General features: G+C 63.8%; 1 protein-coding gene across 1 annotated transcript; it reads right to left on the bottom strand.

Moving 5' to 3' along the window:
* CEP131 (centrosomal protein 131) lies at positions 763-19,794 on the bottom strand. Its single transcript, XM_021068068.1, is given in 28 exon segments — positions 763-960; positions 1,037-1,097; positions 1,741-1,937; positions 2,021-2,198; positions 2,274-2,416; positions 2,912-2,986; positions 3,230-3,347; positions 3,431-3,538; positions 3,810-4,011; positions 4,407-4,509; positions 4,961-5,077; positions 6,085-6,210; positions 6,564-6,689; positions 6,771-6,947; positions 7,456-7,796; positions 8,012-8,116; positions 8,572-8,722; positions 8,872-8,921; positions 8,924-8,987; positions 9,332-9,449; positions 12,086-12,241; positions 12,702-12,870; positions 12,943-13,024; positions 18,363-18,395; positions 18,398-18,467; positions 18,871-18,959; positions 19,187-19,263; positions 19,266-19,794. Coding segments are annotated over 28 exon segments (3,414 nt in total). The 5' UTR covers positions 19,369-19,794; the 3' UTR covers positions 763-885.

The raw sequence follows: 19,875 nt of genomic DNA, 5'->3' as shown, positions 1-19,875 counted from the left end.
GAGCCCGAAGGTCAGGGATCCCGTGAGCTGCTTCAGGCCCATGCGGGCCCTCCCCTGCCCTTGCCGTTGCTGGCACTGAGAGGGGCCGCGGGCGGGGTTCGCAGCAGTCAGAGTCCAAGTCCAAGTCCAAGTCCCGCCTCTGGAGGGCACAGGAGGGGCTCCCCCTCCATTGGGCCAGCCCTGGGCATCCCCACAGCAGGGTGGCACCCGGGCCAGCGGCCACTCCCCCAGTGGCCTCCCAGCATCTGGGCCAGGGCAGCAGCAGTGAAAGAATGCCAGCAGGAGGGCGAAGGAGCCATGTCCCCCCACTGCCCTCTCGCCCCCCAACCTTGGAGGATGGGCCTCCACCCTCCTCGTGGGCACAGCCTGTCCAGTACCCTTTTCTCAAGGGTTCCAGGCTGTCACCTCTCCAGAGGGTGTCCTGAGAGGGCCTCAGGGAGGCTGGCCGGTTCTCTAGCCAGGGAGGGGACACCCAGCAGCCTGGGCAGGCAGCAGGGGCTGTGGCGGTGGGTGAGGTGGAGGGGGCGGCGGGCACAAGTGTCACGGGGCTCATCCAGGCCCAGGATGGAAAGAGGGCTGTTCTTTCTGCTTGGGGGCTGGACCTGAGCTGGGGAACCACAGGGACAGGCCAGAACATGGGGATTGGCCAAGAGCAGAGCTGGGTCCAGACACACCACCCCCTGGGGAGGGGGCCCCCCGAGCAGCCTCCACCCCTGCCACCCCCGACCCAGCCCAGTAGAGACCAGGCAGCATCACGCCACGTAGTAAAAGACACGCTTTACTGCTAGGACGCAGCCTCAGTGCTCCACCTGCGGCGGGGAGTCCTTCACGCCAGGCGCCCTCAGCCCGCTGCTGTCGGTCTGTCCGTTGCCCACAGGCAGGAGGTCACTTGGTGCTTGGGGACGGCCGCCTGCGCTGCCCCAGCAGCTCCTCCAGGTGGTCGGCCCGCTTCAGCGCGGCCTGCAACACGCCGTCCGTCCTGGTCAGGCCCGAGCCGCCCCCGCCCCCCAGGCTGGCCAGCCCCAGGGAGACCCACCTCGTGCTGTTTCCGAAGGCTGCTCACAGCCTCCTCCTTCTTTGCCAGGGCCGTCTTCACCCTGCAGGGGAGCGCAAGGCCAGCCTGCAACTCTGTGTGTGGCAGGGAAGCGAGTGGGGGACCCCCCATCCCCCCGAAAGGCAGCAGGGCTGCTGTCTTGCCCACCCTGTCCCAGCCCTGCTGACCGTGGGCCCTGGGCCGCCTGGAGGAGCTGATGACAGGACCTGTGACCCCACAGCTGACCCCATGTGAATCCACACCCCTCAGGAAGGGGCCCACTGAGAGGAGGGCGAGACCCCACCGTGCACCTGCCTCGCAGAGCACCCGCCAAGGGCAGGCAGGCAGGGACCTGGGAGAGACTAAGGGGCCCCCGGGGGATGGGCTGTTCACTGTTCACCTCGGGGGCCTCCATCTTTCTGCACAGCACATGCGCCACCCAGGCCCAGGGAGCCTCTCGACACCCACACGGAAGCACCAGCCCTGGCTCGGGATGGCTGGGCTTCTTCCTGGGCCCTGGGCCAAGCACCAAACTTGGGAACAGCTGATCCTCAAACATCGAGCCCACAGCAAATGGGCCCGGTTCTGCATCAGCAGAAAGGAAGAAGCTGGAAGGAGGGCATTCGGCCAGCTCCCTCCTCGGCCCAGCGTCCGGCCCACTGGCCGGCTCTGGGCGCCCCAAGGGCCCAATCAACCCTGCAGCCCACCTCCCGTGCACCTCCTCCAGCTCCGCCTGCTTCTCCTGCGTGAGCTGCTCCAGCTCCAGCCGCTGGCGGGCCCGCAGCTCGGCCAGCTCAGCCTTGACCTGCCGATTCTCCTCCTCCGAGGCCGCCAGCCGGTCAGCGAACTCCTGGCGAAGGACCTGGGCCAGGCTGCTGCGCTCGCCAGCCAGCTGCTCGTTCACCTGGGGACGCAGGGACGACAGGGACCGTGTGAGCGGCAGCGGGGGCTGGGGGCTGGGGCCGGCCCCCTGTCCCGCAGGCTCACCGCCTTCATGTCGGCCAGCTCCTTCTCCTTCTGCCGCACCAGGGCCTGCAGACGCACGTTCTCCCCCTCGGCTTCCCCGAGGCGCCCCTTCAGCTCCGTGCACCGTTCCTGGAGCTTCCGCTCCGACTGCTCCAGCTCTGAGAGTTCCGCCTCGTACTTGTCCCGGACGCGCTTGACCCTGGCGGCCAGAGGGACAGGGTCAGGGGCAGCCCCGGGGCCAGCCTCCGCCGGGCTCTGGGGACTCAGGCCTCACCGGCTCTCGGCGGCCCTCTCGCTCTCCTCCCTGGCCAGGGTCATGTCAGCCTCCAGCCGGTGGATGACCAGCTCAATCTCCTTGTCCCGGCCTCTCCGAATCTCTTCCTTCAGCTCCCGTTCGCGGTTCAGCAGCCACGCTTCCTGGAGGGGAAGCGTGGGGGGCTCGGTGGGGCTGGCTGAGGGATGCCGCTGGCCAGGACGGCCACGTGGGCTCCCAGACGCCCCGACAGCGGAGAGGGAAGGGCCTCGCCCTGCCCCAGGCCCCACCTGTCCTCAGGACCCAGCATGGGGCACAGCAGGGGCCGGAGAGGGATCTGGGAGCCCAGCCTGGGGCTTCTCCCACACTCAGGACCCAGGACCCAGAGCAGGAGAGGCTGAATCTGCGGCCAGACAGACCCTGATAAAAGGGACCTCATCCCTTGCAGAGGGTGGGGCCGGCGCCCCTGCCTCGGGGGAGAGCAGCCTGGGAGGTAAACCGGGAGACGTCCATCAGGCTTGACACGCCCGCCCTCGGCCACCTGGGGACGTACTTATCCCGCGGGCACAGCGACCCCGCCCTGCGAAGCCAGCTTTGAAGGAGGGAGGGCGGGAGGGAAGAAAGCCCCCCACACACCGGTGGCCCCGGCGGCGTCCCACCTCCTTCTTGGCGGAGTTGGCCTCCCACATCTGACGCTCCACCTCCAGCTGGTCCTTCAGGGCCTTCAGCTCCATCTAGTGGGAGGTGAGGGTGGGGGCGGGCCTCGCAAGCCGCTCCCCGGATGCGGCCCGCGGTCAAGGTGAGGGTCTGCGGGGAGCGCGGCGGAGCCCAGCTGTGTGGGAACCCGGACTCCGCCCAGCGCTCCTAGCGGCTGCCACCCTGGCAGGAGGGCGCTGGTCCGGGTGGGGGCCCCCCTCGCCCCCGGTGGGCGCTCCCCGGCTGGGCTGGGGGTGGGCGGGGCCGGGGGCGGGGCTGACCTGGTGCCGGCGTTCCAGCTCCTCCCTCCCCTTCTCAAACTCCGCCCTCAGGGCCCGGCCCCCCGCCGAGCTGCTCTCCTCCAGCTGCAGCCTCAGCTCCTCCAGCTCCGCCCGCTGCCTGCAGGTAAGCAGGGGTCAGTCCTGCAGGGCTGGGCAGGGCAGGGCGGGCAGGGCGGCGGGCCGGGCCCCTCCCCGCGGCACCTGGCGGCCTGCTGGCCCAGCCGCTCCTTCTCCTCGGCCACCTCGTTGTAGAGCCGCCGCCGCTGCTGCTGCAGGGCCCGCTGCTCCTGCTCCAGGTGCTGCTCGAAGCTGCGGACGGAGACCCGCTCAGGGGCAGCCCGAGTGGAGAGGACGTCATGCCCGCCGCAGGGGCGCGGGGCAGGCGCCGGCAGGACAGCCACCAGCAGCCCCCGCCCCGTCCATCCCAGCCACCGCGGGGTGGTCCCTCCCGGCCCTCTGTGCCCCCCAGCCCGGGAGGCCGCGCTGGGCGGGTGCTGTTCACCCTGGGGGTCTGGGCACGCCCCGGGCCTCGCCCCCACCCCCGCGTACGGGGGAGGCCCACCAGGGCTGGGACCCCCACCGCTGCTGGGCGCGCTCCCACTCCTGGCGGCCCAGCGCCTCCTTCTCCCGCTCCAAATGCTCCCGCAGCTCCTCCGCCTGGCGTGAGTAGCGCTGGGCCGCGTGCTCCTCTGCCTGCAGCAGCTCCGTCGCGTGCAGGCTCTTGAGCTTCTTCACCTCCTGCTTGTGCTTGGCGATCAGCTTCTGGATCTCGGGCTCCAGCCCTGGGGGCGGTGCGGGGCATCGGGCTGCAGGGACGCTCGGCCGCCTCTGCAGGAGCCCTGCCCCTCGGCCCCCTGTGCTGTGGGGGACCCCTGACCTCTGGCCACCATGACACGGGGGCTCCGGCCAGAAGCACAGCTGGGTCCACCAGGGCCCCAGCGCCCCTCCCTGCCCACCGCACTATGGCTCCCGCTTGGGGCTCTGGCCGGAGGGTCTCCCCCTGGAGGAGGGGGCCACAGTAGAGGGGAGGGTGTCCTGGGGCAGGAGGGCCAGGCGTGGGCAGACACAGCCGGGGCTGCCCCATCAGCCCTCAGAGCCCCCACCCCCCAGCAGGAAGCCTCTCCATCACCCACGCATCTGGACCTCCTGATGCGCCCCTGCCCCGTGGCAGCCCCACCTTTGACCGTGATCTCCTTGATCTTCCGGGTTTTCTCGTTGATCCACTTCTCCCGGCGGACTTTTTCGGTGGCGCTCATTAGTTCTTTGAGTTTCTTAATCTCCTACCAGCAAGGAAATAGGAGTCCCCAGAGGAGCCGATGCAAAAGGGAAGATGCAGATGCCACCCCTCTTCCTGGCCACCCCTGGGTTCTAGGAGGCAGCCTTTCGACAGCGCCCGCGGGCAAAGCAGGAGGGGTCCCTCTGCCCAGGAAGCAGAGCTAGGTCTGGTCCTCTCCTCTGAGCCCCACCTCCTCGTCTGTGACGGTGAGGGGTCACAGGAGCCCCTCAGCTCCCACCCCAGGGTCTGGCACCCACTAGGCTCCTGGAGAGGAGGCTCCAGGCATGGGGTGTGAGCCCAGGCTTCTCCACGCAGGCTCCACGGTGGGTCCAGGGATCTTTGCTCCTGAGCCTTGTGGCTGTGAAGCCCTGAGGCCCGCCTGTTCTGGGGTCCCCTCGACAGGGCCGGTGGGCACACCAGGTCTGAGGTCAGGTGGTGGGAGGGTGATGGCTCACCAGCTCATGCTGCTCCTGCATCTGGGCCTCCCTGTCCTTGCGCCTCTGGTCCCCCTGCTTCAGCTCAGCCACCAGGGCCTCACACTTCTCGCCCAGAACCTTCTTATCTTCGATCAGCTGCAACCAGGGCCAGAGAGGTGAGGCCGCTACCCTTTGAGGCCAGGAGACCCCCCTCCCCTTGCACCAGGCCAGGGCACCAAATCCTGAGGCCCCCTCCTTCCCTGGTCTGTGGGGGACCCAGGGTGTGGAGGACACGCACGTGTGGACAGGGGGCTGCAGCTGCCCCTGGCCCTCACCCCCCAGGGGGGCCCAGGTGGTGTCAGCCGAGCCCAGGGGCGCTTGGCAGCTTGGCTTCGAGGCCTCACTACGGCCACGTCAGGAGCCTCCTGAGATGTGGGCCATTGTACCCACCCTGGCCTGCAGAAAAGGGCCTGCCCATCACCTGCCAAGGGGTCTCTGTGAAGCCCCAGGACTGCTCCCAGCCTCACCGAAGGCTCCAGGCAGACCCCTGGTTGGGACACACCTATGACTGCCAAGCAAAGTGTCGCTAACGGTCACTTGAAGCCACCGGGTTACTCTGGACTTCTTCTCTTCACAGACCCCCCATCTAGAGTTTTCCTCAGAAAAGGACCTGACGGGGACTCGGCTGACCACAGTGTGGGCTTGAAGCTTCTGCTGCCCCCTGTCAAGGGAGCTCTGGCTGCCCCACCAGCCCCAGCAGAGGGGGGGCCCCCCAGGATACGGGCAGTCCCGGGACACATGGGAAAGTTCCGGGTGTGTGTCTGCAGAACGCCGCCCCCTGGCCCCCGAGGACCACTGGGTCCTGAGTGACCCCACACGGCCCAACCACCATGGGTGTGCTGTTTCTCCCATGCCCCCAGCATGCTGGGCCAGGAGCACCCCCGTGGGTTGGGGGAGGGCTATGGTCGTGGGGGAGCATCTCTGAGGGCTGGGTGGGCAGCACCCCCTGGGGCTGGTGTGTGTCGGACGTGAAGGGGTCGACACCAGGTCCCCACAAGGGAAGACGCCGCCCGCCTCTGCAAAGGAGGAGGAGGCCTTGCATCCGGCCGTCTCAGGAAGGCCTGTGCTGCTGCCCTCGCGCCTTGCTTCCAGCGCAGCGCCACCTGGTCAATGAAGGACAGGTGTCGCTGTATGGTGGCCTCGTAGTGCTCCCTCTGCTGCCGCAGCTGCCGGCCCAGCTCCTTCTCCGTCTCCTTGACCCGCCGGACGGTGAGGTCTCGCTGCTGCGCCTGCGGGGTTTCAGGAGGACCGCGGGAGAGGAGGTCGGGCCAGGGGCGGGCCGAGGGTGGGCCTAGGACTGGGGGCGGGGTGGGGCGGGCCCAGGCGTCCTGGGGGCGGGTCCAGCTGGGATGGGGCGGGTCCAGCTGGGATGGGGCGGGTCCAGACGGGCTGGGGGCGGGTCCGCTGGGATCGGGGCGGGCCGGGGGTGGGCGGGGAGGAGGAGCGCACTCCCGCCGGAATGAGGACCGAGGACCTAAGAGGCTGGACCCGGACGGTGCTGGGCGGGAATAGGGGGCTGGCTGGGGGCGAGCCGGGGGCAGTGCTCTGCCCGGGTGGGGCAGAGGGGCGGCGGTGGCGTTACCAGCGCCCTCTGCAGCAGCACCATGGCCTGTTTCTTCTCCTCCACCTCCAGCCGCAGCCGCATCACCGACGTGCTGGCCTCGGCCGCGGGCTCCAGGCGCCCCTGCCCCTCCGCCGGCACAGGCCCCTGGGGACGCAGCCGCTCAGGCAGGCCCCGGACGCCGGGTGATGACCTGCCAGCCGTCCCTCCCTGGAGACCCCGCCACACCTGGGGGGCCGAGGCCGGCCGGCCCTGCTCGGACCTCTCCATCTCATCCAGGAAGCTCATGATGCTCTGCAGCTTGGCCTCCGACAGCAGGGTCCCGTCTTCAGGGGGGCTGGCGGCTGCGCTGAGCTTCCCAAATTTCTCCAGGTTGTCCGCTGTCAGGGAGCTGGCATCGTCCTCCTGTGGGAGGGGGCGCAGTTTTGGGGATTCTGGGCCGGCCTCCCAGGAGCTGCTTAGGGGCCGCGGGGCAGGGGTGGGCTGGTCTGGAGGGAGGACCAAAGGCTGCCCAGACCCTGGCAGAGAGGCAGTGCCCACCCCCACTCTCACCCCGGGTTATTTGTTTTTTTCTTTTTACAGCCGCACGTGCAGCATGTGGAAGTTCTTGGGCTAGGGTTCGAATTGGAGCTGCAGCTGCCGGTCTATGCCACAGCCACACTGGATCCTTAACCCACTGAGGGAGGCCAGGGATCAAACCCGCATCCTCACAGACATTATGTTGGGTTCTTAGCCTGCTGAGCCACCACGGGAACTCCCCCCTAGGTTCCTCTGCAGGTGTTAAACTTCAGTGGCCCTGGTTAGGGTCCTGACGGGTCAGGGTCTTGACTAGAGCCGGGAGGAGCCCAGTGGGCTTCCTTTTTGGCTCTGCAGCCCCATGACGTGAGTGGACATGGCTGGGGCCCACGGTCACCTCGTCTATCCAGGCGTATTTGTCCTTGTGGTAGGCCCGGGGGCGGGGCAGGGGCTCAGGCTCCTGCTCCAGCAGCTTCAACGTGTCCAGCAGTTCATCCAGGGTGGCCCTGGACTTGGCCTTGCCTCGGGCGGGGTCCAGCGCCTCCAGGCCTTTGCCGGCTGTGTCCTGGGAGCTGGCATCCTGCAGTGGGCAGGCCGTTAGAGGAGGAGACCACCAGAGCAGGGCGGGCTTGAGGCCGAGGCTCGGCTTCCTCCACACAGGCCCCTGCCCGCTCAGCCAGGGAAATGACCCCCCTCCAGGAAAATGAAAAGGGGTGCAATGGGTCTGGGCCCGGCCTCCTCACCCCTCAGGCTGGAGACCTTGGCCCAACCTGACCTCTGAGCTTCTAGCCCTCTTCCGTGGGCCCTCATGGGCCCTACCCCGGCTTCCGTGAAAACCCACGGGATTCCAGAGCAGCTGGGAGACCCCAGCCCTCCAGTGGAGTGGCAAGACCCATCCTGGGTGGCCTTTCCTGGCGTGAGTGACCCCACGGCAGTGGAGGGGCAGGGAGGGCCGTGCCAGGACCTGAGGGTGTTCTCTGCAAGCTGCCGGGGTTCCGGGGACAAGGTGCAGGCAGGCGGGCACGGGTCCTCCGGGCCTGTGGTGTGGATGCTGGCCCCTGCACAACAGAACGAGTGCGGGGAGCCCTTAGGAAGAGGCCAGGCACAGAGCAGGAGGGCTGGGACAGCATGTGCAAAGGAGACCCCACAGGGCAGCGGGGGTGCTGGGGCCCTGACCCTCTGGGTCCTTCTGCTCTGTAGGCTCCCACTCCAGAGTAAGCAGGCAGGAGGGGAAGGGAAGGGCCTGGGGTCTGCTAAGAGCCAGCCTCCCAGCCCCACAGGTAGAAGCCACCAACCGAGCACCGGCACTGGGGGCCAGGGGACATCGGCAGAGGTCACACCTCCTTCTCAGCCAAGGGCCTCCCTGGCAGGGGCGGTGGGGGGTCTTGGCACCAGGGTGTCCGCCCTCAGGGATGGCTGCACCCGGGGTCACCATAGCCGGGCTGTCTGTGCACAGAGCGGAGGCAGAGGGGGTCGGGTGGGAGGGTGGCCGGGGGCCCTCAGCCGTGCTCACCAGCATTATTGGCCTTGTGGGTCTGCGGGGCAGCGCTCCCCGGCCTCAGGGGCGGCTCCTGGGTGGGCCGGGGCTTCCCTGTCTTCTGGGTCCCCTTTGGCCGCCCAAGGTCAGCATCGACTGACTTCTGGGCTCGCTTCTGCTGCAGTTCCTGGCATCAGGGGACACCTGTGAGCAGTGCGCCCGCCGGGGAGGGGGGTCCCACGTCCAGAGGCTCAAGGAAGGGGGCGAATGGAGCTCCCAGCACACAGGGTCCTGCCTGGGCACCGAGCCCCCCATGTGGCGCAGGTTGCCCCTCACCTGAATAGCTGCCCTCCGGGCCTGGCGCGCCCTCTCCTCCCGGGCCTTCTCCTGGCCGCCTCCTTCTGTTGGTGCTGGTCCAGGAGGGTCCCCTCTCCCAGCCGCTGCCGCTGCCCCTGCAAAGCCGAGCCGTGGTAATTTGGACTGCAAGGCGGGGGTGACCCACGAGGCTCCCCACTTCTCCCCCCACCATTTCTCGGTCCCACAGAGGTCCAGCCCCATCTCAGGCGTCCTGTGGCTCCTACAGGTGGGAGATGGCATCTCATCACAGCCAGAAACCTGCCCGGCCTTTTAGCAGGTGCCACCCAGCACCTGGGCCCTACCAGCCAAGCGACTCTCGGGAGGAAGCTGGGCCCCCAGATGGGGGCCCCCCAGGGCAACTCTAGGCTCAGTCCCCTGGGGCCCAGAAACCCTGGGATTCTCACCTGTCCCTCAGGGTGTGGCTCACACCCACACTGACCTCTCGCTTGGATGCCAGCAGGTGCTCCAGGTGGGCAGCTCCCACTTGGTGCTGCTGCACCTGGTGTCGGTACCAGCGCTGGATGGTGACAGCGGCCTGGCTCACCTGGTGGATAAACCTGTCGGAGAGCAGTCGGGGCTCAGGACGGAGGCGGCAGAGTAGGGCCCCTGTCCTGGGTCCCCCAAAGGCCCGGCTGGGCGAAGGAGCCGGAGCACGGGCACACAGCACTTCTTAGGAGCCAGTGCCACAGGGAAATGGAAACACATCTGCACAGATGCTACGTGGTGGCCAGAAACTGGAAGTAACTCAAGGCCCCCCAGCACCTCTCCCCCGCACAGAGGGCCACAGGCCAGGGACTCGTTGGGGCCTGCAGGGGACAGGCCGCTGTGGCCGGGGTCTCGGCCAGGAGGGGTGGGTGAAAGGCGGGCAAGGGGATCCAGAGTGGGGGTGGGATGGGTGAGGACATTCTGTCTGCAGACACGACTGCACATGCGTCAAGTTCAGAGCCCCGGGCCCTGAAGGGGGCGGGTCTTGTACGTCAGTTACAGGCAGCAGGAGGTTAATCCCAAAGCCTTGGCCTTGGCTCTCAGGACCCCTTGTCGATTCATCTGGCAAAGGTGCTAAGGGACCGTCCAGGATGTGACCAGTCACCAGCTGTGGGACATGGACACAGAGGGACGGCCCGGCTCGCCCCACCTGCCCACTTCCAGGGCCGGGTCCTGAGCTCTCTGGGGACAGCAGTGGTGACCGCCCAGCCAGGCAAGGCTCTCGAAGCCCAGCCTCTGACGGCGAAGTGGCTCCTGACCAGGGCCGACGTCACAGGCCTGGGGCCGCCCTGGAAAGCCCACCCTTCTCGCTCCCCTGGGCCAAGACGCTAGGGGCAGCCCCATTAGTTGTTTCTGAGTTTTTCAGCATTGTGTCTCTTATACTTAATGTGTTTTGATTTAGGGTTTTTTTGTCTTTTAGGGCCGCACCAGTGGCATATGGAGGTTCCCAGGCTAGGGGTCTAATATCAGAGCTGCAGCCACCGGCCTACGCACAGTCACAGCAACTCAGGATCCGAGCCAAGTCTTCGACCTACACCACAGCTCACGGCAACGCCGGATCCTTAACCCACTGAGCAGGCCTGGGATCGAACCCGTGTCCTCATGGATACTAGTCGGGTTTCTAACTGCTGAGCCACAAGGGAAACTCCCTTAATTTTAATTTTAATTAACAGTTTTACTAAGGTATGCTTTACATATTAGTAAAATTCACCCATTTTGAGTACGAGTCAATGATTTTTTTTTTTTTTTTTTGCTTTTTAAAATAAAATTTTTTTTAACTTTGTTTTAATTTGGGGTGTACGTTTTTTAAGGGTTCTTGCTATATTTACTATTATACTGCTTTCTTTTTTTTTTTTTTTTTTGTCTTTCTAGGGCCACACCCAAGGCATACGGAGGTTCCCAGGCTAGGGGTACAATCTGAGCTAGCGTTACTGGCCTACGCCACGGCCACAACAAAGCCAGATCCGAGCCACGTCTGCGACCTACACCACAGCTCACGGCAACGCTGGATCCTTAACCCACTGAGCGAGGCCAGGGATCGAACCTGCATCCTCATGGATGCTAGTCAGATTCATTTCTGCTGAGCCACAATGGGAACACCTCAAAATTTTTAAAATTAAAAAAAAATTTATTTTATTTTTTAGCTTTTGAGGGTCACACCTATGGCATATGGAGGTTCCCAGGCTAGGGGTTGAATTGGAGCTACAGCTGCCAGCCTACACCACAGTCACAGCATCTTCAGATCTGAGCCGCGTCTGCAACCTACACCACAGCTCATGACAAAGCAGGATCCTTAACCCACTGAGCGAGGCCAGGGATCGAACCCGCGTCCTCATGGATGCTAGTCGGGTTTGCTAACTGCTGAGCCACACGGGAACTCCCGATTCAATGATTTTAGTCAGTCTAGGGAGTTGTATGACCACCAGCATGATCTGGTTTTAGAATGTTTCTAAAAGACCCCTTCTGCACTCCCCTGACCCCAGGCGGCCATCTCTCTTTCTGACTGTAGATTTGCCTTTTTTTCTTTTTTTTTGGCCGCCCTGTAGCAAATGGAGTTCCTGGGCCAGGGGTCAGATCTGAGCTGCATCTGAGACCTAAGCCACAGCTGTGGCAATGCAGGATCCTTAACCCCCTGTGCTGGGCCAGGGATCAAACCCCTGTCCCAGCTCTCCAGAGACACCGCTGATCCCACTGCACCCCAGCAGGAACTCCACCGATTTGCCTTTCCTGACGTTTTGGATAAACAGAGTCATACTGGAGTTCCCATCGTGGCTCAGTGGCTAATGAATCTGACTAGGAACCATGAGGTTGTGGTTCGATCCCTGGCCTCGCTCAGTGGGCTAAGGATCCGGCATTGCCGTGAGCTGTGGTGTAGGTCACCGACGTGGCTCAAAGCCCATGTTGCTCTGGTGTAGGCCGGCAGCTGTAGTTCCAATTAGACGCCTAGCCTGGGAAACTCCATATGCCGCAGGTACGGCCCTAGAAAAAGACAAAAAGACAAAAAAAAATTTTTTAATTAAAAAAAAACTATTCTTGGAGTTCTTTGTGAGGTACTGGGTTAAGGATCCAGTGTTATCACTGAAAGCAGCCTGGGTTGCTGTCCTGGTGCAGGTTTGATCCCTGACCTAGGAATTTCCACATGCTGTGTGCATGGCCAAAAAAACCCAGCAATTCTTCAATGGACACCCCCCCCGGCCCCGCCAGTCACCTCTCAGCCTCCTCCTCGGTCACCTCCTTCCATCTGAGCAGACCTGCGGCGCTGCCCGAGTTGTTCTGGACGGCGTGGTTGCTGCGGGCCACGTTCTTCTGTGGCTTCCCGAGGTGGCTGCTCTCACCCTCGTCTGTGGCTGCCTTGAGGATGTTGCTGACAGAAGGGCAGAGACAGGCTGTCGGCCCCCTGCCCTCTCCGGCCCCTGGGGACGGCTCTGTCCGGGCCGTGGGCCTGGGGGAGGCACCTGCAGCACACCAGGAACAGGCGCGGTCCTGCTCCCTGTCTGACTTGCGGGTCGTCCCTGGGGCCACCTACTCCCCCCAGGGCCCGTCTGGTGGCACCCAGGGCTCATGGGCTCTGCATTTGAAACAGCAAAGTGGCCTCCAACGTCCCAGGACCCCAGAGCTGGACGGTGACTCAAGACACCCCTGGGCCACCCTGACCTGATCGCCGCGTAGTGACACCAGGGGCCGCTCTGCTCAGCTAAGCCCCGCTCGAGACACCCTCCCTCTGGCTTTGGACTCAGCCGGGGACCCAAGACGCGGGCTGGCTGCAGCTTCCTCAGCGGGATCCCAGTTCAGGGCGAGCCCAGCTGACCGAGCCAGAGCCTTACTTGAGGGGGGGCGCCGTGTGGTTGGAGCTCTTGGGGGGCGGCGTCCTCTCCGAGGGGGTATAGTGGTTGTGCACCATGCCCGTGACGCAGTTGCCCACGGCGCCCTTGTTGCTCCTGCCGAGAGAGAGGGCGGCGGCGTCAGGCTTTGGGAAGGACCCCCGACCACGCCCTCGGTGTCACTGGTCCCTGGGGCATTGTCCCAGTGTCCCTGCGGGGTCTCCTCCAGGTCCCTTCTCTGGACCTGGGAAGCTCCACCCAGGGCGCTGGGCCAGCAGGACGTGAGGCGTGAGGGTGAAGATCGCGTCCCCGGACTCGGGACATGCCTGTGCGGGGGGGACAGTCACAGTGAAGAGAGAAAGGACCTGTCCCACCAGTTCCACGTGACGGAGGCGGGGGTGCACACCGTTCCCCCTCTTCCCCCTCAAACCCGCAGGGAGGAACAAAAAGAGTAAAGACACACAAGCATACGAAGGGGAGACGGCGGCAAAGAGATGTTCCCCAAGTTTTAGAGGGTGACAAGCAGGAGGCGGGGGGTGACTGATGCGCAAAGTGAGCGAGGGGAAACCTGGGTGCCCTGGGGGCTGCGAGGTGCTGGTCTGCACCCCACCATCCAGAGAGGTACAGGAAGCAAAGGCACCCCGCTCTTCCAAAGCAGGTGCACCCAGACCCCCTTCCCCACCCCCCAGCCTCAGGCACCACGCCCACCCCACCCCGCAGAAGACGAGAGGCTGGGTCTCCAGGTGACGCCGAGTCTGAGTCCTGGACCAGGACACCCCCATCCCCGTCCAGCCCCCCGTAGCACGGGTGCCAGGAAGCTACCCTAGGGTGGAGACGGGAGACTCTCTCCCTGGAGAGACCGAGCCGCCCCAGAGAAAAGTCCCGAACACCGATGGCTGCGGACTCCCGGCACAGCAGCCTGGTCCCTGCACCATCTCCCCAAAGTGAGGTTTCCAGGCAACTTTCAAAGCCTCCCTCTTAAATTCCAACAGAGTCAATATTCCAGACATTTGGGGAAAGACCCACAGGTGAAAGGTTAACCGAGTACGATGGAAATGAGGCCAAGTGGAGCACAAGATGTTTCAACAAGGCTGTGCTGAGAAATCTTTAAGTGCCAGGTCTCTAGAAGGAAACGCTTTGATCTGCAGCGTCCGCCCATCTCAGTGCTAAGAGTCCCAGCGGGCATCCCCAGACACCCCAGAATGCAGAGCTGGGCCGGGGAGGGTTCTGGCTTCAGGGGCTGGCAACGGCGGCTCCAGCTGCCCTGCGTGGGATCCCCAAAGAACTGAACCAAGAACAGGATGCTACGAGATGGGAAGCATGGAGAGACTTTCGGGAGCAAGAGGAGCTTTTGGAACCGAGAGCTAAGGGAGGAGAATGGACAGGAGAGGAAGGTCGAACGATACATTGCAGTGCTTCCATCGGAAAGCAGCTCCCAAAGCTGGAGAAGAAGGAAAGAGAAAACGCCAACTCTGAAGAATCAATCCAGGAGGCAGTCCTAGAAAGAACGGGAAAACGACAGGGAAGAAATGACAGGAGGGAATCCCCTAAGACCCCAACCAGTATCCATGAGGAAGTGGGTTCGATCCCTGGCCTCCTCAGGGGGTTAAGGATCCGGCGTTGCTGAAGCCGTGGTGGGCGTAGGTCACAGAGGCCACCAGGACCCGGCACGGCTGTGACTGCAGCTCCGATTGGACCTCTAGCCAGGAACTTTCACATGCCACTGGTGCAGCCCTGAAAAGACGAAAAAAAAAAAAAGAAGAAGACAGGAGAGCAGAGCAAGGAAGGCCGGTGTGGAAGCCTGGCCCCAGGACCTTCCGCCGCAGGGAAATGCAGAGATGACGCAAACTGCTTCTGCGGGAGGAAAACTGCCCCGTGAAAGGCCCGGGCATCAGGAGGCGGAGGATTCTCGCGGCTCTCCACGGAAACCGGGCGGTGGCCTCAAGACGTCGGGACGCTTTCCAACCCAGAACTCCGGTGGCCAGGCTCAGCCGTGTGCGGTCAGGGCGGGAGCGGGCGCACACACTCTCAGACGCTCCCCCCCGCCCCGCACGCCCTCCTGAGAAACCTACAGGCCGAGGACCGCGCCCCCCAGGAAACAGAGGGCCCACCCGGAGGGAGGGGGCCACCCACGGATGAGGATGGGAGAGAGGCTGCTCGGCCCGGGTGCGAGAAGAGAGGCTCCACCTCCCTGGGAGGTGGGCGGGCAGGGCTCCCGCTGGGCTGACTGTACAGAGGGGTGTTTGGAGTCGGCTTTCAAGTCCGTGAGGACTGACTGTGTGCAGACAACCAGCCGAGCACGGAGAGAAAAGAGACCGTTTTTAACTCAGGGAGACGGAAGTGTGTCCCAAACACCGGCGTCTCCTGAGCAGGTTCTGCTCCTCAAGGTCATTATCTTGACCCTGTCATGCTCTCGACTCTCCGGGGTGATCCCAGCCACTGTCCCCTTTGGTGGAACGAGGATCCTGGGCCCGGGGGCGGCGGGGGGGTGGTGGTCAAGCAACCTGCCCCACATCCCACAGAAGGCAGAATCAGGACTTGCCGTCGTGGCACAGCGGAAACAAATCCGACTAGGAACCATGAGGTTGTGGGTTCGATCCCTGGCCTCGCTCAGTGGGTTAAGGATCTGGTGTTGCCGTGAGCTGTGGTGCAGGTCACAGACGCGGCTTGGATCTGACATTGCTGTGGCTCTGGCGTGGGCCGGTAACTGTAGCTCCGATTCGACCCCTAGCCTGGGAACCTCCATGTGCCACAGGTATGGCCCTAAAAAGACCAAAAAAAAAAAAAGAAGGCAGAAACAGAATCAGATGCGGGCAGAGCTGGTGTGGCTCCGACAGGCGCTGGTCTGACTGCCTCGCTCAGGCGCGCTGGAGCGGGGACACGGCTGCGGCGCTGGGGCGGGGTGGGCGACAGCCAACCCCACCTTCCGGCTAGATTATGTCCCAGACTGAAAACCAGACAACAGTGAGAGGCTCCACAGCATCGGCACAAATGTTTTCTAGAAAATGCGAGAAGAGATAGCCTGCATGTGGCTTCTTCCAGGGCAGGAGCGGGGGCAGAGGGTTGGCTGTTTTTCATGTCAGGTTAGTGCTACCGTTTGACTTTTTAGCTGTGTGCACAGATCACCCTGATAGAAATAAAAATTCAGGGAGTTCCCGTCGTGGCGCAGTGGCGAACGAATCCGACTAGGAACCATGAGGTTGCAGGTTTGATCCCTGCCCTTGCTCAGTGGGTTAACGATCCGGCGTTGCCGTGAGCTGTGGTGTAGGTTGCAGATGTGGCTCGGATCCCGCGTTGCTGTGGCTCTGGCGTAGGCCGGTGGCTCCAGCTCCGATTCGACCCCTAGCCTGGGAACCTCCATATGCCGCGGGAGCGGCCCAAGAAATGGCAAAAAGACAAAAAAAAAAAAAAAAAATTAAAGTTCAGTTTTAATTTAAACTCTTGCGTTAAAAGCAAGACTCCTTCCTGTCCCGATTCTGGTGAAGACTCACCTCAAAGCTGTTCCTTTGGGAGTTCCTGCCATGGCTCAGCGGTTACGAATAAGACTAGTATCCGTGAGGATGTGGGTTCGATCCCTGGCTTCGCTCAGGGGGCTAAGGATCCGGCGTTGCCATGAGCTGCAGTGTAGGTTGCACATGCACCTCAGGTCTGGCATTGATGTGGCTGTGGCTGTGACGCTGGTGTAGCCTCAACCACTAGCCTGAGAACTTCCATGTGCCACGGTTGGGGGCCTAAAGCTCCGATTCGACCCTAGCCTGGGAACCCATGTGCCACAGGTATGGCCCTAAAAAGACCAAAAAAAAAAAGAAGGCAGAAACAGAATCAGATGCGGGCAGAGCTGGTGTGGCTCCGACAGGCGCTGGTCTGACTGCCTCGCTCAGGCGCGCTGGAGCGGGGACACGGCTGCGGCGCTGGGCGGGGTGGGCGACAGCCAACCCCACCTTCTGGCTAGATTATGTCCCAGACTGAAAACCAGACAACAGTGAGAGGCTCCACAGCATCGGCACAAATGTTTTCTAGAAAATGCGAGAAGAGATAGCCTGCATGTGGCTTCTTCCGGGGCAGGAGCGGGGGGCAGAGGGTTGGCTGTTTTTCATGTCAGGTTAGTGCTACCGTTTGACTTTTTAGCTGTGTGCACAGATCACCCTGATAGAAATAAAAATTCAGGGAGTTCCCGTCGTGGCGCAGTGGTGAACGAATCCGACTAGGAACCATGAGGTTGCGGGTTCGGTCCCTGCCCTTGCTCAGTGGGTTAACGATCCGGCGTTGCCGTGAGCTGTGGTGTAGGTTGCAGATGTGGCTCGGATCCCGCGTTGCTGTGGCTCTGGCGTAGGCCGGTGGCTCCAGCTCCGATTCGACCCCTAGCCTGGGAACCTCCATATGCTGCGGGTGCGGCCCAAGAAATGGCAAAAAGACAAAAAAAAAAAAAAAAATTAAAGTTCAGTTTTTAATTTAAACTCTTGTGTTAAAAGCAAGACTCCTTCCTGTCCCGATTCTGGTGAAGACTCACCTCAAAGCTGTTCCTTTGGGAGTTCCTGCCATGGCTCAGCGGTTATGAATAAGACTAGTATCCGTGAGGATGTGGGTTCGATCCCTGGCTTCGCTCAGGGGGCTAAGGATCCGGCGTTGCCATGAGCTGCAGTGTAGGTTGCACACGCACCTCGGGTCTGGCATTGATGTGGCTGTGGCTGTGACGCTGGTGTAGCCTCAACCACTAGCCTGAGAACTTCCAATGTCCATGTGGGCCAAAGAAAAATAAAAACTGTCCTTCGATAAACGTTCAAACCTTAGGAAGTCCTCCTCGTGCCGAAGCACAGTCTCTGCCCCTCTGCCCACGGTCCCCACGGAGCCCGAAAGCAGATGGCAGCTTCCCGTGGTGACGCCACCCCGAGCCCTTCTCCCCAGCGCCCCATCTGACAATCACTGCCACCGCCCTGAGGGCCAGAGGCGAGCCACAGCCGCCCCGGCCCGGCAGCCCCGCCGTCCAGCTGCTTTTTCCAACGCTAGGCGGCAGGCCTGATAATGACCACGCGCCCGGCCGGACCTGCTCTCCAGACATCGCTGTTCCCCAGAGAACAGCGCTCTGATGGCCGAGCCTAATTGCCCCGCCCCGAGTAAGCCTTGCCCGGGCCTGACCTCTTTAAGAGCGAAGCTGGGCATCTCAGGCCCTCGGGGCAAGCTGCCCCATGAGTGGGCACTGCAGCAAGCGCCCCCATCGAGCCCCTGTGTGCAAGAACCCACGCTGCAGCCTCCCCACCAGGCCTCCACTCGTTCACGCCTCACGCCTTCACTCATTCAAACACAGACGACAGAGCAGCCCTGCATCTCACAGGGGCAGCCGTGCGCCCCTCAGCTGCTTACCTTTGTGCCGTGAAGTTGGGCCAGGGGCACCGTCACTCCTCTCCTCCGCGGGACACTGCACTCAGGTCCGGGACTCTGGTGTCGCACGGCAAGTGAGGCCTGGGCCGGCACCTGTGTCACACACACCTCTGCTCGGACCCCGCTGCTCAGCCCCGCACACGGGGGCCGTGCGGGCTCTCTCCTCCTCACCCGCGAAGCTCTAACCAGCCTATGCCCACCCCCCACCCCAGGGCACGAGAACCAAGTGAACCACAGACACGAGCTGCCTGCCGTCCTGTCGGCTCGCGCAGCCACTGGCCTCACCAGGACGTTCCACGTGGCTCCCTTCTCGCTGGAAAGCTTTTGCTCAGACTGGCCGGCCTCTTCCTCCCAGCGGGGCTGCCCTCACAGAGCGTCCGACGTCGGGGGCTCTGCTGGTCTGTGGCAGAGAGGGGTGGCAGGCAGGGACAGACCCTGGGCCTCGGGAGCCCACTCCAGGGACCCAGACGAGAGAGCAGGGCAGCCAGGTCACCACCGGCTTCTGCCCCCGAGCCTGCACCCTGATCCGACAGCCCACCCTGGACGAGGCGTGCACACCCTGGCCCAGGGCCCCTGTGATGCCCACAGGGAAAGCACAGTGAGACAGAGGACAGGAGCAGGCAAGGGACGTCGGCCCTGAGGCCTGCTTCTCTGCGCACAGAGACGATGGGTCCAGGCCTGTCCCACCTGCCCGCCACCGCCCCGCCAGTGCTCGCCCGCCGGCGGTGGGAAAGCGGCTGAGCGAGGGCCCGAGCCAAGCAGTCCGCGGTTACCTGAGGGGCCCGGCCCACGCCTGCTGGCCTGTGGCTGGTTGACCTGAAGTGGTGCTGCTGATCTGCGAAGGTTGTTGATGGCCGGGGAGCCTCCTGGCCCTGGGGCCTCCTGCCAGAAACGAGACAACCGACCCCACGGGCAGTTGCAGAACCCTGCCAGGCCGCTCCAGCGCCGGGCCTGGAGACGGGTGAGAGGGAGGCTCTCTGCAGTCACACGTGGGTCTCCAAGGCCACGCGTGGCCGGGGGGAGCCGCGTGGGGTCTCGGACATGCCTGCTGGGCTGGGCAGGTCCTGCCCTGGACACCCCGAACCTGATGCCCCAGCTCGAACACTCACCAGAGTCTTTCTTCTTGCTCGCTGCCGCGTGACCATGGAGATGGAGCGGGCGATGGGCTTGGCAGCAGAGGCGCTGTTGGGCGCCGGGACACGGGTGGAGGAAGGCCCGTCAGGCTCAGGTCCACGCCTTCTGGCTGCCTCGGCGGGCCGGAGGGGCCGCTGACGGCCTTGGAGCCTCTCATGGTGGACGGAAGGCCCTGAGCAGGAAGAAGAGATGCGAGGAGGCGAGGCACGGTTCTGCAACATCACCTCCAGCCGGGCTCAGGGGCCAGGGCACCCGGGTCCGCCCGCACCTGCCTCGCAGAGCGCGTGGCCAGAGCAGACCCTGAGCACCAACGGGCCAAGGTTGTGGGCGTGAGCCCCCACTTGCGACAGGTGCTGCACCAGCCTGAGCCCCGCCATCCTCACCTACACAGCGGGGCACCTTCCGCGGGCCCCTCACGGGGGTCACGAGGCTCAGACAGGCGGCTGTGAGGCTGGCGGAGTCTTCTCACCAGGACTCGTTAGGGCTCCCCGGACTCATGTTGCCACGGAAGCCCTCCGTTTCCTCTGAACCACCAGGACATCCGCCGGCTTCTGGGCTGGCAGCATCTGCCCGGACGTCTGCGGTCCCCTCCCCCGCCTCCTAAGCCCTCCACAGCATCCCTTGCCGCCTCCTCTCGACCTTAGCCCGGTCTGCGCCCCACCTG

This window comes from Sus scrofa, chromosome 12 (genome assembly GCF_000003025.6).
Source record: "Sus scrofa isolate TJ Tabasco breed Duroc chromosome 12, Sscrofa11.1, whole genome shotgun sequence".
Classification (NCBI taxonomy): Eukaryota; Metazoa; Chordata; class Mammalia; order Artiodactyla; family Suidae; genus Sus; species Sus scrofa.
Note: the sequence above shows the minus strand (reverse complement) of the source record. Positions and strands in the feature narration are given on the sequence as shown.